At 34.2% G+C, this 27,141-nt stretch overlaps 1 protein-coding gene across 1 annotated transcript in view; it reads left to right on the plus strand.

The window, feature by feature from the left end:
* The first annotated feature begins 4,660 nt into the window (after positions 1–4,660).
* Positions 4,661–27,141, plus strand: part of Cchl (Cytochrome c heme lyase) — a 37,708-nt gene continuing 15,227 nt past the window's right edge. The window contains 3 exon segments of the mRNA XM_089099943.1: positions 4,661–4,795; positions 10,688–10,822; positions 14,392–14,511. Of these exon segments, the coding sequence (XP_088956069.1) occupies positions 4,748–4,795; positions 10,688–10,822; positions 14,392–14,511 (303 nt within the window). The 5' untranslated portion in view covers positions 4,661–4,747.

Raw genomic sequence — 27,141 nt, forward strand, 5'->3', positions numbered from 1 at the left:
ACGTGTTTTGACCATTTCACTTGCTGATACAAAGGGATCACGACTGTTTGGAATTGACCTTAATAGGATTTTGTGTGCCAAAGCAATTTTACATCTTTCTCAGAGTATGTATTTTAACCTTATAATTGGATAATTATAATATATTTCCTATGTGTTCTTCCCATACAAAACCCCTTCCCATAAGCTATAAACCCCCCTTAATAAGTTATGCCCCAGGGCATAACTTACAACGCCTATCCCCGGGCCCTAGTGGGCTGTGTCGACACCGGAGTTTTTTTTTTATCAGAACTTTGAACTATTTTAACAAAATGTCTATCTCAAAATTTTTATCTGATGCATTTAGGGCGTGGAGGAGGGGGGCGGGGCTAGTCATCCTTCAATCTCTTTTGACCCTTAAAAAGTGAACAAGAAATTTTAATGTTCTGTCAAGTGAAACCTCTTCAAAGTTTATACAAACATCCCATCCATGAGAAATAATTGGACGGATTCGGAGAATCCTTAAATTACAACTCTTGCCATGAGGGCTTTGGGGGAGTTGTCATCCTGAAATACCTCATTTCCAGAACTTAAAACTACGTTTAATAAAATGGCTGTCTCAAAATTTTGATTGGACGTGTTTGAGGAAAAGGTGGGCGTCGGGGGAGGGGGCTAGTTGCCCTCAAATCACTTTCGACTATTAAAAAGGGCACTAGCCCTTTGAATTTACAATCGAATGAGCCTTTTTTGAGTTTCTACGACACCGTCTTCTATAAAAACCTTATATGCCCCCAGGGTATAACTTACAACCCTTGCCCTGTGGGTTGTGGGGGATTGTCCTCCTCAAAAACATATTTTCTATCTGGAAATAAACAATGCTGAACGAAATGGCTATCTCAAAATTTTGATTGGATGTGTTTGGGGAAATGATCGGCGTGGGGGGGGGGCAGCTGCCCTCCAATCACTTTTGACTATTAAAAAGGGCACTATCCCTTTGAATTTCCAATCGAATGAGCATTTTTTGAAGTTTCTACGACAACGCCTTCTATAAAAACCTTATATGCCCCCAGGTCATATCTTAAAACCCTTGCCCTGAGGGTTGTGGGGGAGTGTCCTCCTCAAAAACATATTTTCTATCTGGAAATCAACTACGCTGAACAAAATGGCTATCTCAAATTTTGATTGGATGTGTTTGGGGAAATCATGGGCGTCGGCGGGGGGGGGGGAATAGTTGCACTCCAATCACTTTCGACTATTAAAGAGGGCACTAGCCCTTTAATTTCCAAGTGAATGAGCCTGTTTTGAAGTTTATACGACAACGCCTTCTATGAAAACCTTATATGCCCCCAGCGAAGAAATTAAAACCCTTGCCCTGAGGGTTGTGGGGGAGTATCCTCCTCAAAAATATATTTTCTATCTGGAAATCAACTACGCTGAACAAAATGGCTATCTCAAAACAGCCCAATGAGTCTGTCTGATCTCCTAAATCGGGAACGGACGAGATAAGTGAAGTCCCGCCCCGTATTGGATGAGTCTCCAGCCTCACCATCCCCCTCTCCTACTGTCTACACTTAAGTTTTCTTCCTTCTGCCAACTACACCGCCCCCACCCCAAAGACTTTAATAAGGTAAAGTTTGTATGGGAAGAACACATAGTAAATCTATTATAGTTATCCAATTATAAGGTTAAAATACATACTCTGTGATAGATACAAAATTGCTTTGGCACACAAGACCATATTAAGGTCAATTCCAAACAGTCGCGATTCCTTTGTATCAGCAAGTAAAATGGTCAAAACACCATTATTGGAGCTATTTTTTCAATTCATTCATTGTTGCCAATCGCTGTCCACAAGTTATGCAAGCTATCTATTGTTCATATATAAGGTGTTTATCAAAGAGGTAATCGTATAGACTTTGAAAAAACCCTCATTCGATTTATAAATTGAAAGTTCTATATCTGTTTTTTAAATTCAAGAATAATCGTACAGTAAGCAACCCCCCCCCCCATGCAATAAAAACTTGAAACTTTTTGCAATCAAAAACGAACAAAAATTAATTAAGAAAAATTTCCGAAAAATAAGTTTTTCAAATAAAAGTAAAGGCCATTTTAAACTTGAGATCAGGAGATATGAATACCTGTTAAAATGCAAACTCAACACGACCAGAAATTACTGTTAAAGAATAAATGAAACCCAAAACGAACAGAAATTAAATAAACAATCATAGCAAAAACATACAGCATGTAATAATATAAATGAATAAACATATCTTAAAGCGAGTAATGCTTAGATTGAATATGAATATCAAGCTTAAAACGAAAAAGAATAGTTTGCTATTAAAGTATAAATGAAACTTAAAACGAACAGAAATTAAATAAACAATCAATGCGAACAAACATACAATATATATTAATTTGAATGAATAAATAAATGTTAAAACAAGTGAAATTTAAATTGAATATGCAAATCAAGTTTGAATCGAATAAAAATAACTACAGACAAGAGTTTGGGTATCGCCTCACTGCAGAAGCTTAAATGCTACTGAGTCATCGGCGCTTAACTGAAAACAAATTACATTACAAATGTTTTCGTATGTACTTAATATTGAAAATAAGTATTAAAATTACAGTAAATTTTTGAACTGATGAGCTTTCAGCAATTAATATCATTATAGATCAAATATTCAGTCTAATTTATTATTTCTTTGCAAGACTGGTCAAAACAAATATAGTTTCACTACAAGCAAAATTTGGATACTGCCCCCTTTTTTAACTGCAAAAACCTAAAGCCTTCTGCGTCATTGGCGCTTCACTGAAAACGAATTTCTCTTATATTGTAAATTTATTCTTTTCCAGTTCTTACAGCATTGAAAATGAAAATAAAAATTACAGCGAAAACAAAATCTTGAACTGATGGATCTTTCAACAATTAATATCATTATATATCTAATATTCAATTTTTACTGTTCAAGACTCATATAGTTTTCAGTAAGGCGCCAATGACGCAGTAGGTTTTAGGCTTCTGCAGTGAGGCGATACCCAAACTCTTGTTGGTAGTTATTTTTATTTGATCCAAACTTGATTTGCATATTCAATTTAAGTTTCACTCGTTTTAAGATTTATTTATTCGCTTACATTAATATATATTGTATGTTTGTTCGCATTGATTGTTTATTTAATTTCTGTTCGTTTTAAGTTCCACTTATACTTTGATAGCAAACTATTCTTTTTCGTCTTAAGCTTGATTTTCATATTCAATCTAAGCATTACTCGCTTTAAGATATATTTATTCATTTATATTATTACTTTTTGTATGTTTTTCGCTATGATTGTTTATTTAATTTCTGTTCGTTTTGGGTTTCATTTATTCTTTAATAGCAATTTATAGTCGTTTTGACTTTGAATTTTAACATGTATTCTTATCTCCTGAGCTTAAGTTTAACATGGCCTTTACTTTTCTTTGAAAAACTTATTTTTCGGAAAGTTTTTTTTAATTAATCAAATAAATATTTAAACGTTTGACGTGATGAAAATTGTATTCTGAATTACTACCCATTCTACTCTTAAAGGATTTTTCAATCATAAAAGTTCGGACAAGTGAAAGGCCAAAGACATTCCAGTTTAGTTTCTAATTTTTTTTTTTTTAAATCTCTTATTCACTGTAATTTATGCCCGTTAAATTTTTGATTCATTCATTTATTGTATTTTTTGCTTGTTTTAAGTTTTCATGTCGTTTTGCTCAGTGAAATTAATTTTAAATAAACATATATGAATTACAAAATTATTTTTTTCTGAAAAATTGTGATCATATCATTGGATGTGTTTTTAATAAACAAGACTTTTTGCAGAAGCTCTATATTTGTTTAAAGAAAAAAAAATGAATTTTCTACAGTCCTTTTCCGAAAATTATAAAAAGATCGATTTTTTATTAATACCAGTCCATCTTTTGTTAATCCAGATTAATGCTGCCGCTAAAAAGTCTACAAAAGGACCAACACTTTGGGGATCTGTTGGTACATTTTGACCCTGGGTGTTGCCAAGACACTTAAAGATCTAAATAGGCCAGGTTTAAAAAAAAAATCATTTTTTCTTTTTTCTTTTATCAAGAATATTGGTCGTTTTTTATATACCGATATTGTGATGTTCTATTTTATGCTTATTTGGAAAATTTAATAATTTTCTTAATATAGCAAAGGTGATTTGTGACGGAATTGGTTTTATGAATACAGATTCACGTACCAAACAGATTCAACAAAACACTACAATTTATCAGATGTATTTAAATATGAGAAAACGTCTAGCATCTCAGGAAATGCAGTTTTTTCCGAACTATTACCTATTAAATTTTTTTTATAGATTCATCTTTAGTAGATATGGGTGAGGTTCTGAAAAATGTCAGTTAAAATCATTGTGTAGCCTATACACTTTTTAGACGAAAAACACTTTTGAATCCATTGAAAAAAGTGTTCGATCGCTTTCAAAGGAAAAATGGTATAGTTTTGAACATCGTGTATAATCATACCGTTGTTGAAGCTGAAAATGCCGAGAAACAGTGAAGCAGCACGAGCGGAAAAATCTTTTGACTCACCAATTTTCTGAGGACCGCTAAAAGTGTCTCTTTTTTGCTCATTTTCATACTTCGGTGACAAGAACTCTGGCAACTTCGACTGTTTATCTTGAAGAAACGATTTATGATCCAGAGGATTCTTAAATTTATTTGTTTTGCAAAATAAATAAATTAAAATTTCCAGCTTGACAGACTATTGATATAATGTCTCCTCAAGCAGATATTCCTCCAGAATGTCCGATGCATCAGAAGGTAAAAAGATAAACACAATTACCTAGTCTATGCAATGGTCAATACAAGGTTATGTAACCTCAAATTGTTGCCTCTTCTTAACTAAACAATTGGCCTGTTTTTTAGCCAATCAATTTCATGGTATCTTATATCTCAGCAAATGATATATATGATATTGTTTCCTTTCCAAGGAAACAATTTTAAGGAGAATTTAGGCACTTCTCTGACTATTTAGGCCTATTGCAAAAATCAGCTCCATATTTATCTGATTCAATTTATGGGTAAATCAGGGTAAATATCTACTTAATCATATTATTGACTTATGCATAAAGTGAATATACCACTTGATGCTTTTTTTATGCTGATTATGAATATAATAATCAGTTCTATCAGAAATGAATTTCAGCCCCCCCCCCTATATATGCCAATTCAGGGTTAGGTTAGGTTGTAGAAATATATACCATGAATTGGCATATATAGGGGGGCTGAAATTCATTTCCAATAGAAATGATTGCTATATTTGTAATCAGCATAAAAAAAAACATAGAGTGGTATATTCACTTTATGTGTAAGTCAATAATATGATTTGGTAGAAATTTACCAAAAAGGTATCAAGTGGGATATTCACTTTATGCATAAGTCAATAATATGATTTGGTTGATATTTACCTAAATCAGTAGGCTATTAACAAGATTTACTCTAACACAGGTATATAATCCATGTCTAAAGTAGCATAAGAGAAAAAGGTATCATTTTTGAGGGCCTGTAAAGGGCTTAAAATTGAATTTGCAATGGAAACATATGTCATAGGCTATTTGGATTCAAGATAAAATTCTGATTCTATAGGTATGTTTGTTTTTTAGCTTTTTGAATACTCTGTTAATATAATTATTTACTGCAAATTCAATTGTAAGCCCTTTGTGGACCTTTTAAAATGATAGGCCTAATTTTGTCTATACTTTTTGGGTATAAAAAGAATCCTATCCTAATATTGGTTCCAAACTTAGGCTACTATTTCATTATAAATCCATTTTGTAAAATCTATATAATTCACAAGCATTATAAATTATAAAATGTTCAAAGCAGTTCCACCATGTTTTCTTCATATTATGTTAGGCTGCTTAAAAACTAGTGTTTTGGCTTAATGTTGAAAAATAGCAAAGCTGGTGAAAGAAATAAGGTGGATAGGAAAATGGTGAATTTTTTAATTTTTTTTTCCAACTTTATTATGACAAATTAATGGTTGTGGATTATATAACTTCATCAAAATGGATTTAGCCTGGCAAATATAGAGCATTTCATATAATTGACCCATGAATAAAGGGAACATACCACTTGATACCATTTTTTAATGCTCTTTTTGAATATAATAATTGATTTTCTAGCAAATTCAATTTTGAGCCTTTTTTGGTCACTTAAAAATGATAATTTCTTTCTATCACTGTTGGATATAAAAAGGGTTAGTACATTGGTTTCAAACTTATTGTTTCATTAGACTGTAAAATTCATTTTGTTAAGGTTATAGATCAGCAAGCATGGATTTGTCACAATTAAGTCAGATAAAAAAATTCCAAAATGATTTCTTCATTTTTCCATCTGCCATGTTTCTTCTGTTGGCTTTGATATTTTGCAACAAATAAGTGAAATGGCAGTTTTTAAGCAGCCTAGCAGAATAAGAAGAAAACATGGCAGAATTGTTTTGAATTTTCTTGTTCAACTTAATCTTGACAAACCAATGTTTGTGAATTATACAACTTTTACTAAAAAGATTTATAAGGAAATGGTAAGTTTTAAATAAATGTTTTAACCCATTTTCATTATCCAAAAAATATAGAAAGAAATTATTATTTTCAAGGGACCTGAAGGTGCTTAAAATTAAATTTGCTAGAAAAGCAATTATTATATTCAGAAAGAACATAAAAAATGGCATCAAGTGGTATAATCACTTTAATTGTAGGTTAATTATATGAACTGTTCCATATTTATCATATTATCAAATAGTAAGTTTGAAACCAATGTTTTAGCCCTTTTTTATACCCAAAAACTATAGAAAAAAATCATTTTCAAGGGTCCCAAAAAGGCTTAAAATTGAATTTGCAATAAAAGCCATTATTATATTTGGAAGGAGCATAAAAAAGACATCAATTGGTATATTCACTTTATTTGTATGTCAGAAATGTGGACTGCTCTATATTTACCTTGAATCAATGATGAAAAAATCAAGAATTAATAAATGCATGGGAAATATATAATATGGGTTATAGGCTATATTTGGGTTAGGTCAAAATGGAGAGGTTAAAGTTGAATTTGCAAAAGAAATGAGTGTCATATTAGGATTCAGAATGAAATTTTGACTATAGAAGTTTGTCTCTTAGCTATCTGAATGCTCTGTTAATATAAATATTTACCAAAATCTTTGCTTGTTCTGCTTTGATCAGTGGTTTAAGGGGCAAGTGAATTTGACACTTGTTAAATATACATGAGAATCCAGAACTTACTTAAGGACAAGGTAGCCTAAACACAGCACTCAATAATTTGTTTGTTCTGTTTAAATATAATAATCAATTCACTACAATTGCATGCCCTGGTTATCCTTTATAAAGCTCAGGGAATATATAAAAAATAAAAATAAAACACCAAAACAATGAAATTCATGCTTTATAATCGGCCGGCCTATTAATCAGGTTATCATGTTTCCTTCCATTTCATTTTTCAAAATTATTTCAACTGATATTTTTGTGTATTATACACTCTAGTCACACACAAAGATAAATTTCTGACTGAGTAGATAACATGTTCTTCTAACATGAAGATAACATGAGTAAATTGTTGTGTGACCTAGGCTATGTGCTCTTTTGAATGAAGCATTTAAAATATTACTGAATCCATAGGAGAAAGTGTTCAATCATATCTGCAGGAAAATTTGTATGATTTTTAACATCATGTGAAGTCACACCATGAGGTATGAAACTGAAAATGCTGTAAAACAGTGTTGGCAGCAAAATCTTTTAACCCACCAGTTTTCTGAACATCGCTAAAAGTGTCTTTCTTGCTCATTTTGACACTGTGGTCACAAGAACTCAGGTAACTTTGGCTGTTAATCATGAAGAAACAATTTGTCAGCCAGAGGATTCTTAAATTTATTGTTCTGTAATAAAAATAAATTAAGTTTTCTTACTTGACTGACTATTGATATAAGGTCTTCTCAAAGAGATATTCCTCCAGAATGTCTAGTGCATCAAAAGTTAAAAAAAAAAATCAATAAAATTAACCAGACCTAGGCCACCAATAGTCTATACTGTTATATAACCTCAAATTGTTTCCAAATCTTTAACCTCAAATCTTTGTTTTTTTTTCTGCTCTAATCAGTAGTTTAAGGGGTAAATGTTTCATTTTCTCAATCAATTTGCTTGCTAAAAAATGAGCATGCAACTGCATGCAATTTTTTACTGTTATTAAATATGTATGAGATTACATAACTTACATTGAGATAAGATGAATACAATATTAAATTTCTTTTTATGTTTTGTCTAAATATAATAGTCAACTCACCCACAAATGCCCCCCCCCCCCTGTTTGTCCTACATACTGCCCAAGGAGTGTGAAAAAACTAAAAGCAAACAATGAAATGGGCATTCATTCCTAAGTAACTTTTGTTGACCAAATGTCTGCAGTCAGGGACATATAGTCTGTCATTTCAAACTCACAAATCTTAGTCTTTTGTTCTTGTCAGCTAAAATGGCCCTATCTGCATATATTTTTCTGTTACTCTAAAAAAGAAACGCCTGTCCATTTGAAACAAAAGACAATTCAACATACTCCATGCTTTCCTTGTTTAACATTTCAGCTACTGGGCATTATTTCAGAACAGCAGAACCTCTTGTTAGATGATTCAAAAATGTTGTAGTGAGTGATATTGAAATTGATAAAGTTGATATTGAAAATTAATAATAAATTTGATATTGAAATTGATCCCTGGTCTAAGAGTACTTGAGAACTTAAGTACAGTCAAGTACTTCTTGTTTTTACATAAGTACAAATATTAAGTACTTTTGGAATCTTTTACTTAAGTAGAGTACAAGTAGCCTACTGAGATTATGTACTTAAGTACTTTTTACTTAAGTAATTCCCAATACCAACCACAAATAACCCTTTGTTAATTTTTGTCTCATTAATTTTAGAAAACTTCTGTTTTAAATACATGAAATCAAAAGTATTCTCTCTGGCTTTAGCAAAGCCCTTCAGTAATCCTAATTTTATATGTAACAGGGATAGATTCACGTTTTTAGGATTACACAATGAATGATCTTCTTGATTTTTATGTTTAGGAATGACTTATTTGTGTTTAGGCCATTCTTTTCTAATTTAATATGTCCTAACTATTCCTAAGACATGAAAAAACAACAGGATTTTGTGCAACAATGCTGCAGGTCAAGAATAAATGGAATAAGCTTCAAATCACAGCATTTTCCATTGGTACACTGTATATGGAAACTTTGCCAATATAAATTTGAATTTGTCATGTGTTTTGTTAACACATTGGTTGATTGTTTCTAATCTGTGTCTTTTGCATTTTGCTAATATTTCATGGATACATGTGAAACTATACAATGAAGCATTGCTGTGTAACCTGCCTGGGTGCTTACCTTTGGGGAATATTCTTAATGCAGTCACAAATTGCTCAAATTTTACAAGACATGGTAGAAGCAATGTTTGTAAACACAACTAGCTGAGTGGGTCAAGAGCATGAGAGACTCGAATCCAGCAGCATCCATGGTGTACTGCACAAAAGCAAAGCAAGCCTCTTCTTTAGGAGGGGCCTAGTAATTGTTGTTCCTAATAAAGTTCTATTTCCAGCCAAACAGAGTAAGCCATTACAAACCAAACCTGTTCTGAGATTCACTGAGAGGGATCTTTGAAGGCATTGGGACCACTTCTATGACAGATTTTGAATGGTCACTCATTATCTCAGATCTTAGTCTTCCAGTTTTTATTTCAGGAACCTCAAAAACTTAGCATCCATAGAGAATCTGTAGAGCATTTTTAGGCTACATAAAGCCATCAAAAGAGTTTATGGTAACAAACTGTAAGTAAAAAGCAACACATTAGACACATCAAAAGAATTGGATTTTTATCCTGATTCCAAATATACAGATTCACTGAGTTTAAGGTTACATATCAAAAACTACAATCTTAAGAAAATTTGCCTAAATTTCAGAAAAAATGGGGGAGGGGAATCTCCCTAAAAAGTCAAGGAATCTCAATGAAAATCACACCATCAGATTCAGTATATCAGATAACCCTATTGTCCCTATGTCAGCTATTGAATATTATACGTATTTTTCATGCTCTTTCTTAATATACTGATTACTATCCTTGTGAATACATCCTAGTTGCCCTTGGGGAAGGGCTACCTGCTCCTCGCTACCCTGCTTTTTACAATAAAGTTTGACTTTTTCATTTCAATTTAAGAACAACTCCTCAAACACAAGGGCCATTTAATTAGAACCAGAAGCTACTTTAAAAGTACTGAGAAACTTTAGCATGAAGAGTGGAGTATTGAGAGCAGGGGGTAGCCTCCCTGATATATAGAATAATTTTTGTTTGTTTTAAGTTTTATTGTTGCTCCTTACTTTCAGTTGGAAAACTTTTTATTTATTTATTCAATCCTTGTGCAAAAATATGAAATGAAGCTTGTCAAAAGTTGTAGCTGTTTTCTTATTATTATCATTTTTGTTCTGTTCTTTCTTAGCAGAGGGGGTCATCCTATATTTTAAACCAATAAAATAAGTGTTTTTATTAATATACATGTTCTTATTTTATGCTGTATTTTGTAGACTAGATAGTGAAATACTCTGTACAGGTTTAATCACTGAATAAAATCATTCATTCATCATACATGTTCTTTTTCAGAAGAAAGGTGCTCAACCAGCATCCCAACCTGCTCTGTATGATTCAGAATGTAGCATGAGTAGTTCTGGTTCATCTCAAGCAGTTTTAACTGAAACACCTGCATCAGAGAACACTGATGTTAATCCTTTGAACATGGTAATATTTTTTCATTTCTGTCTTTAGTAATATCAGTTAAAATTGAACTAAACAGATAGTCAGGTATGATGGCTTTGCATTGTAGGCCATCCAAATTATTAACTAGCTTTGTTTGCTATTACAACCAGTGCACATTTTTTCAACTTCAATTTACAGTTTGAACTGTGGTTTTAATTTTGCGTATTATCAATAGCAAACCATTGTTTTAAAAGTAATTGCTAGTGATTGGACAATGAATCAAAATCAGGAGAATTGGAGGTTTTCACAGGATTAGGTTTGAAAATGACTAAATTTCCCTGGTTCTTTGATATATATTCTACTGTGTAATTCAGTTTTATGTAAAAGAAAAAAAAGCTACATATTTCCTTATTCAATAAAGTATAGTACTGGTACTCAAGATCTCTGAGACTGGATAATCAAATTTATATGCTACAATCTGCATGTACTATTACTGCTTAATTTGTCACCTTGTTTTGGAAAAGGTCAGTTCAATAATAAGCAAATGATATCTCTTGCTTTTGACAGCACCTGTTTTTGTCTTCTTTTTTATCAGTAACTCTTAAGAAAGTTTAATTGTAACCTACTTTGACATATAATGCTAAGTATATTATTAATCCAAGATGGATGAGGTGATTTCTAGATATTATGTTGAGTTTGTTGTCCTATCAGTAATTCTCTAGGATTAACTGATTCACCTTCCTCTCTAGAGCTTTCTTGTATTGTACCCTCCATTGTTCAACAGACAAGACAGACATGAAGGCACACAGATTGGTCCAATTATCTTCAGGTTGACACGCCAAGAACAGAGTACTTGAAGACAAATTTCATTTGATGTTGCACTTTGATTGGGAACAATTTTCCTAGGGATATTATCCCTAAAGGTTTCTCTCTTTGCTCCTTCAAAAGAAGGTGCAACAGTCATCTAAAACCTTGTGATGGAATGATGTAAAAGACTAGTGGCAAATTAGATATATAAATCTCCTGGCAATGAATTTAGGCTTATGGAAAAAAGCTGGTCATATAGGCCACAGGGACAGCATATCTATTTAAAGCCTTGAGAAAAGATTATCTGTGGCTGGCTCTGTTAGAAATTTCTCATATCTTAGCTTGTAAAATTGTCCACAAGGGCAGTAGATAGGCAAAATTCTGCCTCTAATATTGCTCCAAATTGGGTATTTGGGACTGAAAATTTCTTTTTTGAGGCATTGTGTTTATTATTATTATTTTTAGTTTTATTATTAATATTGTTTAATTAAATAATTGAGGTCTATTTTTTTTGTGGCTTTATAAGCAGTATGACCTGTCCTTGTGGGTATTATTTCAATTGCTTCTGTAGGGTAGCAAATTATATTTAGATAATTATAATTATTTAATGATTATAATAAGGCATAAATAATTATTTATTGCTGACTTTGTAGGAGATTATTGATTGCAAAATTTTACACTAGTTAGTGGATATGGATAGTAATTTCTTTAAAACTGATAGAAGATAGGGTGTCGTTGCCTCAATCTGCAGTTTTGAAGCTTCAAATCATCCCTATCCAATTGCAGGGGGGGGGGCATGTTTTCTTTCTATTTTTTTTGTCAAATTAATTTTAAGTGGAAGGGTCTAAACCAGTCGTTCCCAGCGGATTTTGAGCCATGTCCATATAGGCATTCTAAAAACCTGATGCCCCCTTGCAATACTTAAATTTTGTTATTCAAAATTTGTTATATTTTCACCAGAGGGGAGCTTAAGAGGCCATTAATTTAGTATTCTTTTTTTGTCTTGTCCTCTAGGCCTATTTTATACTAATGAAAAATATTGTCTAAATACAACACCTTTTATCCAATGTGTAACGTCATTGTGATACTATCATGAATATTTTGTGCTTTTTAAATGCATTTAATGTGACTTCATTCATTTGAAAAATAATTTATTTTTTTCAAAATTAAGGCTTTAAAGTATAGTCAGCCAAAGGATACACGTCCTGCTTATGACCCACCAAAATATTGTCATGCCCCACTGGTGGACCTTGCCCTATGTTGGGAATCACGGGTCTAAACTTACTTCTTAACTGAAGAAGATCAAAATATATTTACTCTTTTTTTTTCAAATCTTCATTTCAGATATTGAAATCTCCAAAATTGCTTGTTGCTAAGAGGAAAAAAATTAGTAATATAAATTTGTTTAATGCACGTTTTGTCATTTATTTTTAGCTGCATTTAACCTGAATCTTCTTAGATTTCTCGCTTTGTTTTTGTCTGTCTTTTCTATCCCTATTTGTTGATTTTGTCAATTGGGAACATAAAATTCTATTGAGACTATGTTTTCTTTTGATAGAACTCTACTTTGAATTAGATGCTGATCATTGAATTTCTCTTTGGCTTGTCACATAATCATTTTCTGTTTGCACTGGCTGCTAACTGTTTGAGAGATATCCGAAATGAACTAGACAATCGTGGTATTTGCTTCAGTTCCTTATGATTAACTTAATATTAAATAATGCTGACTGAATGAATTCCAAAAATAGGGAATCTGTCAGCTGATTTTGGAGACACACGTCACTTGTCTTAAAGATGTGTATTTTTATATTTTTTTTTAGTAAAGTATTTGAACATTTATTACGACCAAAAATTAATTTTAAGTGCGATTTTACGTCTATGTTGGTTGCTTTTCGTAGGGGTTATAGCTGCTCTCAGGTTCACCATATTCTCACTAACCCTATGAAAGATGTGGTTGAATCCAGATTTAACCACTGGCTAACAGTGGATATTTCTGGAGCATTTGATAACGTTGTTCATTCTAATGCCATACATTGCCTTGCTTTATCTGCTGTAAATAAATCGCTCCCTGCAGTTTTGTGGTATTGGAATTCAGGTGCTAATGTTCGAGTAAATTGGAATAATGGGGAGCTTTCAAACCCCATTCCCGTATGTAATAGGGTTCGTCAAGGAACTGTTTTGTCGTTCAGTATATTGAAAGGCGTATTAGCTCAGTGCCTAAAGTCTTTGCCAGTCTCTATTATTTATGGTGAAGTCAGTTTATCATATATTGCATATGTCCACGACGTTCTTCTATTAAGCCATACCCTTAGGAACCGAATTGAAAATTTTCCATACTTAAGTTGTGTCTTGATTCCGTTGGCCTGTCATTTAACCCTTCTAATTGTGAGTTTATTTGTTTTAATAGTGGATACCACATGGTTGCCTTACATCTTGATAATGCTCTTCTTCCTTGTTTTATCATTTCTTTTCTCTTTAATTTTTGTACTCTTCACATTGTTGTTTTTGCTTTTTGGGAATATATTTTTATTATATTATAGAACATTACTATGGAAAAGGCAGTGCGGGTTTTATGCCTAATAGTGAGAAGATTTCAACCGCAGGTTTGTGTCTGTAAATTTATGGCCTGATTTTGGATGGTTTTGATGCGACTGAATGAGAGGGATTATCCGAATTCTGAATTGTAATAAAGCCTGAGTGTTTCACACGAGGTCTAAGTCCTGCTTATTGTAGAGGCCTAAACCATGAATAAATAACCATTCTATGAAAGTAGTTTTTACCCAGTTTTTGAACTTTTTTTGTAGATGCCTCCACCAAACCAGAGGCCCGCTCCCGATCAACCCTTCCCACTATCAACTGAACGACAGGCTTCTACAATTCCAAAGGCAGATAAAAATGAAAACTGGCAGTATCCTTCTGAACAGGTAATAAAGCACAACTTCCTATACTTTTATATTTTGTTTTCCTATACAATGTTTTTCTATTTAATAATCCCTGTATAAAGGGGGAATAGAGTTGGATTTTTAATCTCTCCCAAATTTGGCCTGGATGACTTTTCATGGAAATTGCAAAACTTGGCCCTGTTTTGGGGGATCAGGCCCCCCCCTCCCTAGAAAATCCTCAATGTTTTCATCCTCAAAATATGGATTTTAAATATAGTATACGGGATTTAAGAGAATAGTTAATTGTGTTTTATTAATGTAAATAGAAATAAATAAACATAAATTATACTTTACTGTTCAAAAAACGTACGTTGAGTCCCTGAAACTTAACAATTCCTTTTAATCACGCTTTACGGCTCTCGCTTCACTCCAATACAACCGCTCTTCTTCCCCAAAAGCACAGCCACCTTAACCTTGCAAAATAATAATAATATAAACGGGGATAATAAATAAATATAAAAAATTCTTAATCGTTAATTAACTCTAATTAACGATATTATATTATTATATTATTATATATATTATATATATTATTATATTATTATTATATATATTATTATATTATAAAGGGTCTGTATAGTCGGTTTAATAAGTTTAATTTAAGGGCTTAGTAAATTTGTATTTCCAGGAGATATAAATTTATTTCTTTATTTTTTAGGCTTTAGGAAACGTCATAAGAATTATAGCTGTTAATCCTTTCAAAACATTCGAGGGCGGTGTTAAAGGAATAACCCCAACAATGAGATTGGATAGTTCAAAAGGCATTATGTAATGCTTTTTAAAACTTATGCGTATTTACAGCATGTCCCTCAAAGTAAGTAAGTTCCAACGTTTGGGTCAGTCGTTTTTCACTTAAACTGGCTGGTTATCAAGATATTTAGTATCTTCGTTATTTTCGAAATGGGTTTTTTCTTCTTTTTTTTCTCAATCACAAAAATAGTTTTGCGACAAAAATATAACATCAAATTTGAAAATAAAATATCATATTAAGATTACTTTGGCTGTAGCATGGATGCCTAAAAAAGCTGTTTTATGCACCTTAATAACAGCACCCCCCCCCCCAAAAAAAACATTCTCAGCTCTGCTGCTCCGTAAAGTTTATTTTATAAGTTACGCAATATAGCACCTGTTGGGTAACACCAGCCAAGATAATTGAAACTCGTGATAGATTTATGAACAAAAACTGTATAATACTTGTACTTGTTCACATTTATTAATAATACCAGGCAGCGTTATGGTGAGTATATTGTGGGCTCACTTATAGTAGGAATTGAGCATAACAGCTCAATCACTGGAAGAAAACGGACCTACCCGCATTTATGAAACTTTTCCTGTGCACCTTGTCCTTTCTTGTATGTTGAGACCAAAAGAGTCACGCCTAGGGACGTACATTAGGAGGAAACACTTGTTTAGTTTTGTACAAGTATTTTTACTTTGGGGCTTGAGGGATCTTCTGGGATCTTTATCCGGCTTGGTGACTAGAGGATAATTTCGCAATCTTTAGGAAAAACTTTGCCAGCTGTTGGACATTGCCATCCACAACTATGTCCTCAAGCTTAGCATTAAATTTAGGAAATGTCTTCAGCTGGTATCTTCTCCTGGCTGGACTTTCTTGTGTTAGATTCTTCTTTCTCGCTACTGATATAATCCTTCAATCCTTGTGATAATATCTGAAAATTCCCAATTCCTCTAGTGGCTTCAATAATCATTTATGTTTCACACTTTTTAAGTCGAAGTAGATGTTTTCTTAGGGTGGGGTTAAACTTTGAAATTAATTTTTTTGTTTATTTACATCCCATTTTCTGTGCCAATTTTGTTCTGCCTTTTCGACGGACCATCTTCTTATAGCTGCGTTATAGCAACTCATAGAGTGAGAATGAAAGACTCTAGGCCATAACAAGTCATTGATGCAACAGATTTAGCTTCTTTGCTGCCAATTCGTTACTTGTGAACCCTGAATATCCTAAAGCCCACATCAGTGTGATACGGCTACCATTTGGTGCTATTCTGGTCAAAGCTTCCTGCTTTTAATCGTGGTTGCAGCAGTAGCTTCAAAATAGTAAATATTAAAGGACGAACATGGCCCATAGTAAAAAAAGAAGCTTGAACGGCCTAAAAATAGCGCCGGATCGAAACAAAAAGTACACCATTGGAATCGCCTTAGCCAAAAACCCCATAGAGGAAACCTACAGTCCCTTGGCTTGAAGCGCAAGGAAAATCCTTTAGTAGCTTCAACCTAGGAAAAGACGAACACGGCCCATAATAATCAAACAAAATGGCCTGAAACCCCTATAAATGGTATCGTATCGAAACACAAATTATGCCATTAAAATTGCCTTGGTCCAAAACCATATGCAGGAAACTTATAATCCCTTGGCTTGAACACCAAGGGAAACCCAGTGGCTTGAAAAACAAGGAATGTTGCTGCAACCTAGCAAGTTTTGCATGGGAATATGCTCTAAAGGATGTCTTGGGTAATAATGATGACAACGTAGTTTGTTTTTTACTAGTTCTTGCTAAGAAAAAGCCAAAAGCCTTTTCCCTGTCTGTAACATTCGGTCTTAAAATAAATTAATCAGTCGACAATTACAGACTGTAGTCCATTCTTTTTACCCCGCTCTTTCTTTAGTGATTATTTACCCTACTGGGTTGAATCTCTTACTTAACCGTAACTCATGGTCCAATGAACTCTAATCCTTGATTAACTTCTAATAGTAATTTTTGTTTCTCACTTCACAGTTTTTTTCAAACTGTTTTTCAACTTCTGGTTACTATGGGCTGTGGTTTTTTCTTTCCAAAGTTGCAGCTATAGCTGCAACCATAATAATAATAGAAAAAGTATTGCAATACATGAGCAAAGAAAGAGTGATCAAGCATCTAACAAGAATAATGGCAACAATGCTGTAGAGCTCCAGATAGTAGCTCCAAAGCAGTTATAATGCTAAACCAATGGCTAAATATACAATGAACATGAATCTTACAGACATCTAGGAGACTGAGGCACCTTGCTTAATATTTGCAAATTATATAAATGGCGTTGATGATGCTAGGTATAAACCTAAGAAATGTCAGTGAAATATTAATAATGACATCAGCATGAAAGCCTAGTTCCAAGAGGACTCCATTGGGCGGAAATATGAAAGCAAATATAAGCTTGCAAATATCAGAACAGGTGAACGGCATATTGAATTTGAAAAGATGGGAGATTGAAAGAATTTTTTAAGAACACAGATGCATGGCTCCTTTGAAGTGATCTCTACACGATACAAAAAACAACTGGGGTGCTAAGCATTACAACTGTAAATAAAACACATACTGTTTTTTATTTAATTTTTTTTTCTGCTTTACCTTTTCAGAGCAAAAATTGTCATTTTGTTTGGAAACTAATTTCTAGGAAAACATGATTAGCGGGTTTCTATTGCTTTTCTATTGTCAATATATTCCGAAGAACCATAAGGAATGTTGGGTTTTTGTATACAGGATTGTCTGTGGGACAATATTATCCTTGGGTATTTACAGCTCTTCGCACTTGAGGAATAATGAATTGCATATGAATGAGAATATATGGTACCCTAGCTTAGGGTAATTTGGTAAAAGGTTGGAAAATAGCAATGGTGTTTGACTGCTGTAATTTGTTAGCACAATGATCTAGTTGCAACTGATATGGTATGCGATCATAAATTCGCCCTTAAGCTAGCATGGCTGTCACTTAATTGTAAGACGGCTATCCTTATTGATATGTCACACAAAGATCGAAGACTGAATGGATCAATACATGATATTGGGCATATAGGAGTGCTGTTATTTGCGCTGAAAGTAAAAACTTGCATCTAATAGTGTCTAAAGTTAATTTGAAACTGAAATATAGAAAGGGTAGCTACATTCCGGAATATGACGTTGATAGTCTCCAGAATTAGAACACAAGGGGGAATTTCCATGGACAGCTGGATCTTAAGCTGTAGAGTTTTGGAATTTGATAATGTGGGATAGATTAATTTTGCGATAATAGTTTGCGAAGTAGAAGAAGATGCCGTAAGGAGGAAATTCAGAAAAGCACCTAGGAATATTAGAGAAAACGCTTTAAGCTTGGTATAAGGGAGAGGGGGTTCGACAAGGAGGTATTTAAGTGGCAGATCTTATGAGAATAAGAGGAAATTAGAGAAAACATGAAAGCGTAAATTAAGGGGATCTGAAATGGAAGTCTTGGATGAAATTGCTGAGATTTTTGAAGATGCAGTCAGACGGCATAACATAATAATAATAAGATTAAGGGACAGAGACGGTTAAACATTTTAGGTTAGAGACAACTGAAAAAATTTTTAGAAACAATAAGGCCTTATGTGCTAAAAGCGTAGTAACCAAGTTTTAAGAATAAAGAGGTTGCAAAGTCAGAGATGGGATGCTATTATGAATATGATTGTCGAAAAAGGGGAAGTACCTAGTGATCTTAGGAAAACTATTTTATAAGAAAGGTGAGAAGAGTGAGGCTAATAATTACATAGGCTTTAGCTTGATTTCTATTGGAAGCTAATTAATTAGGATGATGGTGCTTATTATACTGCTGTATATAAAGTTCTTAGACAAGAGTGCTGTGGTTTTAGGTAGGGGAGGATGCGTCAACCAAATTTCACTCTCAGATTAATAATTGAGAAATCTTTTACTCACCAGACCCCTTTTTTCCTCAGTTTAATATATTTTGAATAGGCATTTAATGCCGCTGATGGGAAAGCTTTAATGACGATCTTTCCCTTGTATGGTATACCAGATTAATGCACTAAAGTGATGAGCATTATGTATGACGGATATTGACTGCGGTCAAAGTATGTAATAAAGTTAGTATTTAGTTCAGCGAGGAATTAAAAGGGTAGCAGGATTGTGTCCCATCTCCGTTTTATAAGAGTTAGATTGATTAACTTTGTCCTAAGGCACACAGCTGGGTCTTTGGAAGAATATTGTATTAAATGAGAAGTTAAAACTTTCCTAGACGAAGATTATGCAGTTAATTTGAGTGTCGTGAAGTGAATTTGAACATTAGATTAGAACATTAATTCAACCTGAAACTTGAAGATGAAATATTCGGCTAATTATATGTTTTGCCATTAATTATCCCTGTTATTCTGTCCTGTAAGGCTAAATCCAGTGCTCAGTCTCTAGTATACACGTGGTGTAATTGCCGGACCGTCCATCCTTTAGTGGGTTTGTTCGGGTTTGTGACCTCGTGCGTCCTACTAGGCAAGTACGTATGTTTTTTTTTGTTTTTTTTTTAGGGGGATGGATAGATAAATGACTAAAAAAAAAATAATTTGGTAATTTGAATAAGAAGTGTCCAGATTACTAGAAAATTTATGATTGGGGGGGGGGCGAGGCCCCATTCTGTGTGTTGGATCTAAATAAGGTCTAAATAAGATTCACATCAGTTTCCTTTATTTGTAGTTTTTCCAACAGCCAATACTAAGAACTCCCCCAGAACTTTCCCCAATAATCCTTATGTGCCGGTCTAATTCATATTATCTGAGTTAGATGAAACTGTGACAAAAGAAGATACAAATATCAAACAGTTCGTGGTAACGAACTGTAAGTAAGGAACGACCCGGTTCAATAGTAACCGAAACTCTAATAAACGGAATTTTCATACCAATAGATACATCAAAAGAATCAGATTTTTATGCTGATTTCAAATGTATAAGTTTCATCAAGTTTAGTCTTACCTATCAAAAGTTACGCGCCTGAGAAAATTTGCCTTATTGCCGAAAAAAGGGGGAAACGCCCCCTAAAAGTCATAGAAGTACGATGAGAATCACACCATCAGATTCAGCGTATCAGAGAACCCTATTATAGAAGTTTCAAGGTCCTATCTGCAAAAATGTGGAATTTTGTATTTTTTTGCCAGAAGAAAGACCACGGATGCGTGTTTATTTATTTATTTATTTTTTTCCTAGGGGTGATCCTATCGACCCAGTGGTCCTACAATTTCGCGAGAGGGCTCATTCGAATGGAAATTAAAACTTCTAGTGCCCTTTTTAAGTGAAAAAAAAAATGGAGGGCAACTATGCCTCCTCCCACGCTCATTTTTTCCCCAAAGTCACCCGATCAAAATTTTGTGATAGCCATTTTGTTCAGCATGATCGAAAAATATAATAAATATGTGTTTGAGGACACTTAATCCCCCAGATTCCCCGGAGGAAGGTCTGCAAGTTATGAACTTTGCACAATGTTTACATATAGTATTGGTTATTGGGGTGTATACAGAAGTCTTCAGGGGGGGGGGGTTTCTAGTAGTAGGGTGGGCTGGATCGGGGGTTACGTGGGAGGATCTCCATGGGGGAAGGGACATTGCTATAAAGGGGGCACCGGATATCCCAGCATTATTAAAAAAAACGATCAGAAATTAAAGAAAAAAAATTTTCAACTGAAGGTAAGGAGCAACATCAAAACTTAAAACGAACAGAAATTATTATTTATATTATTGGGTTCGTCCCCTAGTCATTACCTCGCTCTTTACTTTAAAGTTTTTTTTGTGCTCTCATCAGAGCTATTTATTCTAATTAACGGACTTTGCGATTAAGGGGTCATTCTTAAAGAATTGGAACAAAATTGAACTTTAGTGTAAAGACCGAGGTATTGACAAGGGGGCGAACCCCCTAATATACGTCATAAAAATATACGAATATAGAAGTTCGTTAAGTTAATTCGTAAGTTACGTCAGAACAAAATTTCGAGAAAGCCATCTAGCTAAAAAAAGAAGTAAAATTAGCAGGCAAATTTCGTTTTAATTATTTGTGTACGAGCCAAAATCAAAGCTACATTAAATCAAAAATGTTCAGAAATTAAATAAAAGAAACAAGTTTTTTTTTAACTGAAAGTAAGGAGTGACATTAAAACTGAAAACGAACAGAAATTATTCAATATATGAAAAGGACTGTCCCCTCCTCAATGCCTCGCTCTTTACGCTAGTTTTTTATTGTTTTAAAAAATAGAGTTGTGAGAAAGAGTCAAATTTTAGCGCAAAGAGCGAGGCATTGAGGAGGGGACAGCCCCTTTCATATATGGAATAATTTCTGTTCGTTTGAAGTTTTAATGTCACTCCTTTCTTTCAGTTAAAAAAAAACTTTTTTTTTATTTAATAACTAACTATACATGAGGAAGAATTATTCCATAAGACCCTCTATGAGCTAAAGAAAAGGAAAAAACATCATAAGAGAAAGGTGACCATTCAGGTACCACCTCACACCAATTCTCTAGTCTCCATCCTTACCTGGAAGTAGTAATTGGCCTCCCATTTGAGATAAAATAGATGGCCCTCATGAGAGTTTCAATTTTTTATATCATCAAAACGTTTTCTTAAATAAAAGTTAACTGTGATGGCCCAATTTAAAAAGCAGTCACGACTCAAAATTTGCAGGTAGAACATTAGCATAAAACGCTCATTTAATGCCTAATTTGAAATGAAACCTAATGAAAGCTCCGGTTAAATGCACATATTAGACACCTCCTCCAACCCGATACAAATAGTTCTGTAAAATCTCACAGCGTATTCTCAAAAATGAGCTGCTTGAGGGACTATCTTAAGGAAATGCCAAAAATCAGCTACATGCAAATGGCTAATATCCAGTAAATCATAATTCTACATCTTAAAGGAAAACACTGATCTTGCAATATATATCTGTGTATTTATCCCTCCCCCCCCCCAAAAAAAAAAAACGATTGGGAAGCTTATAAGCTCAAGCCAATCCAATAAGATGTGCCTGAAACTTTAAGGTATATCAAACATTTTTAACTCGAACCTCTGAATGTGCTATAGATGCAGTAACATTGAGCACACTGGACAAACTAACTGCATGGGCAACCATTATATATTAACTGCAAGAAGCCACACGTTCCAAATAGTAAAATTGAATTTTCAAGGTAAAAAAAAATGCCCGAGCTCTTCAAATAGTGATACAACAGACCTACTCATGCTTATCTGGTGCCCTGGAAGGAAAAGAAACATAGACCAGCTCACCCCAACCAACAAGTGAACTGACAAAACTTAACAAATCTAATGCACTAAGCTCTCGTAACTCCTACTATCCCCACTTGGGACTCTAACCCGTATACTCCTCTATGTAAGACTTGACTCCTACAATCCCTCTATGAATAAGTTCCCCTCACCAGACCCCATACCTAAGAAAGGCAATTGCATAACTCTGACATGACTCCCTATAGCCTGCCCCATGTGCATCTTTAGTTTACTGACAAGCATTCCCTCCTTTGTACTTTTTGGGCAGCAAACTATCTAATAAATCTGGAAAGTTTGTTGAAAAATTTACATGTTGAAATGACAGTTGTCTCCCCCCCGCCCCCTCCTCACCTAAGTTTGTGTTTTGACCCTAAAAATAATTTTTTTTTTATAAATTGACCTGCAAATGGTGAGTAGAGTGCTAAGTTATACTTCTGTAGCACTATGTTCCTTCCCATGCTATTCTATAGCACTATGTTCCTTCCTATGTTATTCTATGTGACCTCTACACCTTTTCAAAGAGAGTGAGTACCCCCTTACACCTATGTTATACTTCTATAGCACTATGTTCCTTCCCATTCTATTCTATAGCACTATGTTCCTTCCTATGTTATTCTAAGGGACCTCTACACCTTTTCAAAGAGAGTGAGTACCCCCTCACATGGTATACACTACAGTTTCACGTGCACATTGTAAAAAGCGACCAATCCTTTTATACCTATAAAGTGATCGAACATGTTTTGAAACTATAGTCGAGATTGTATAAGACAATCAGACTGGTTTTTTTGCTATTGATATCAATTTCACAAGAATATGCATTACAGTTCCACGTGGACATTTTAAAAAGCTGGCAAACCTATAAAGTGGTCAAACACGTTTTGAGAGTATATTCGAGATTCTATAACAAAACCAGACTGCTTTTTGAGGCAACACCCATTTTTAGGCCCAATCAGAGACAGCGGAGGCTACTCCATACACGATAACTTGATTGGTAATTGGATTCAAATAAAAAGGAGTGATTTTCATTCGTCCTTGAGATTTTGTATAAAATGCTCATGCGTTACGATTAAATTTTCATAATGTTTTAACACACCATGGATAGCACATTTGATATTATTGACTTTGAAGCTATGTCTACATCGATTTATAACGTGAGTTCAGTTTAGTAAATTTTCTTAATTTATTTCCAAATAAAATCATTGTACATAGTCATCCCTCCAGTAAACTAAAACTCAGGGCATATCCCCCCCCCGCCTCCACCAATACAAACTCTACAATATGATGATTATAGTCGATAGAAAACGTAAAATACGCTCTTTTTTCCACTACGTAAACCCCATCTTCCCCCCTCTCTGTTTACGAGTTTAATTCATTCATTAGAAATAGTTCTTACGTTCAAAATGTCCTTTTCCCATTACCAAAAATAGAGTGTGCTTTCTTTTGCGGTCTAAATAAAAGCATCTGTGTTTAATCCTGTTACAAAAAGGACGGTTCCAGAAACAGACGGGGGTTAATATATCAATTCTAACACCTTCGTTGTAAGGTGAAAAACAAACTATTTCTTCGCATGAAAAGTAAGGGGGGAGGTGGGATTCTTTGTGCAGACACGTATACCCTTTGGCAAGAAAACTAATGTGGTCATTCTGACACGCAACACTGAAGTTTAGTGTTTGGTTAGCTTTTAATTTTGCCATATTTATGGCTGACTATTTTTAGATCTATATTTTAAATTATTGTATTGGATTTGATGCAGCGGGGTTACTAATTTTTTCTTCTGTAAAAAAGGGAATCTTTTTTCCATACTAAATTTTTTCTTCTTTTTAAGGACAATTTTGAAGAATGCGTGCCTTCCCCTCAAGAGCAAGCTAAGGCTAATGGCGCTACACCAACGCAACAACTGGAGGTAGCTGGTCCATCGGAAGCCACCCACATCCCTTCCAGACCAGCGCTGCCTGCCCAAGCTCCATCCGTGCCAGCCCCTATGCAGCCAGGTAAAAAGCTGAAAAGAGAGTGAATGTCTGCTCATATGTTATTGAGACCCGCTGCTCCAACCCCCCGAGCAAGTGACATCACAGTCACCATTATATATTTGCAAGAAACGAACGTCACCGCTCCATCTATCTTCCATCATGCTTTATCAGGGCCATCCAGCCTTCATCAATAGTCTGAATTTGGAAATGTAGGCATTTTACCTAATCTACTTTACTTTATTGCTATTACGAATAGTAGATTTGTAAAAACGGGTAGATTTGTAGGGAAAGGAATCTGCTTCTAGTCTGATCGCTATTTTTTATGGATGGCTAGATTTGTAGGAAAAAAGAGTCAATTTTTTTCAATGAAGTATTAAGACAATTATTGAGTTGATTTTTTTTTCCGTATTTTATTGCTATTAGTCAAACGTTGCGATGTGTGTGCGCGTGTGTGCGTATGTGTGTGTGTGAGCGTGTACGTGTGTGTGTGTGCGCGTGATTATGTGTGTGTGCGCGTGTGTGGGTGAGCATGTACGTGTATGTGTGTGCGTGTGTGTGTGAACGTGTGCGGTTGTGATATTAAAATTTTTTTTAATTTATTATGCACTTGTTTTATAGATAATGCTATAAGCAAAAATTTGTAATTTATTATGCATTTGTTTGATAAATACGAATCCAATTAAGAAAAAACAACAACATTAAACGGGTAGATTTATAGGAAAAGGAATCTGCTTCTAGTCTGATCGCTATTTTTTTATGGATGGCTAGATTTGTAGGGAAAAAGTCAGTTTTTTTTAATGAAGTATTAAGACAATTATTGAGTTGATTTTTTTTACCGTATTTTATTGCTATTGGTCAAACGTTGCGATGTGTGTGTTTGCGTGTGTGTGTGTGCTTGTGTGTGCATGTGTGCGTGTGCGTGTGTGTATGTGTGTGTGCGCGTGTGTGTGTGAGCGTGTACGTGTGCATGTGTGTGCATGTGTGTGTGTGTTTGCGCGTGTTTGTGTGTGTGTGTGTGTGTGTGTGTGAACGTTTGTGTCTGTGCTATTAGCACATTTTGTAATTTACTATGCACTTGTTTTATAAATAATGCTATAAGCAAAATTTGTAATTTTTTATGCATTTGTTTGATAAATACGAAACCAATTAAGGAAAAAAACAGCATTTGTTTGATAAATAATATGAATACAAATCCAACTAATAAAAAATAAATAGTGTGTTATAATTGTGATAAAACTTTCCTCAAAGAAAAAAAAACTCAATCCATTAATTTTAGTTTCAGGGGGAAGCTACAAAAACAACTGCCTTCCCTGGCCCAGGACTTCAGAATATCATGGGTAATTGTCTACTGTCGCCGGATGATGTTAGTTAAGGTACGTCGTTTACTATTTCCCCGGATTTTCAATTTACAACGGAAGAAATGAATAGTCTTATGGAAATTGTTGGATCTAATGTTTCCGGGGACATTTTTGACGATGACTTTATTATTAGTGAATTGGGTCCTGTGCAAATAGGTGCAGGACATGAAAATAGTGCCGCGTCCCCGGAACTACGTGAATTTTATTTGTTAGAATTTGCTCTGGGTCACTTGAAAACACAGAGAACAGATTTTAATCCCCCCGAGGACAACCTGGTTGACGGGGCTGTCATTTTAACAGACACTGTAAATGTTCTTCATACCTACATCAACCAAATTTGAGCACTTATTAAGATTCAGATTCAGAAATGGGGGGGGGGGTCAGGGGGGGGGATTAAAGCATCGGTAAATGAAAAAGTTTATTTACAAAAGGGGACATCTGGGGACATTCTTTATTTTCATTTTTCAACTGGCAATCAAACTTTTTACCCTGGTCTAAATGAATTTGAGGGTAACTTTTTCAATTGGGTCTATAAATTAATATCAACTTTGGACACATTTAACGAGAGGGGAAGCGGGTCCACCGTTTTATACATTGAAAATATGAATCTGAATCTCAATAGATTTAAAAAAAAACTTTATTTTAAGAGGGGCGGGTAGTAGTCGACAAATAAAATGCCACCCAGATTTGTCGGCTACCAAAGGGGTTTAGAGTTTCAAATTTGACACAGGGCTGCAATGCTTTAAATATTCATTTTTAGCAGCAGCCCATAAAACATTGGAAGATGAGTCAACAATGAAAAATCTCGACGGCCTTGCACGAAACGGTGGAAAAAATTTCCCTAAATTAAATTTTGATTGTTTAGAGGGAAAGTATCCGGTGTCCTTAAAAGAGATAAACATTTGAAAAAGCAAACGAAAATCTCGGGTTGGGGGTGGTTGTTCTCCAGTATGACACAGAATTTGTAAATGGGGGAAAGAAACCGAATAAAAAAGGGGTTTTATATTCAGTTAGGACACCGTTGGTAGATAATGTTAAAAATTGGGCTTGGGTTGTCTATGAGCCTACCAAAGATGTAAATTCCTATGGTCATTTTTTCCCCGCTATGGCAATAAGTCGACTCTTATCTCAAGGTGTGAAGAAAGGGAAACTTCACTATTGCCCCATGTGCCTTTCCCCATTTAGATCTGAACAAACATTCACGGATCACATGAGATATTGCAAAATTCATGGCAATCAAAGAATAGAAATGCCGGCAGAAGGCAAAGATACTTTACAATTTAAA

Source organism: Artemia sp. Qi Xiang Cuo, chromosome 14 (assembly GCF_049724085.1).
Source record: "Artemia sp. Qi Xiang Cuo chromosome 14, ASM4972408v1, whole genome shotgun sequence".
NCBI lineage: Eukaryota > Metazoa > Arthropoda > Branchiopoda > Anostraca > Artemiidae > Artemia > Artemia sp. Qi Xiang Cuo.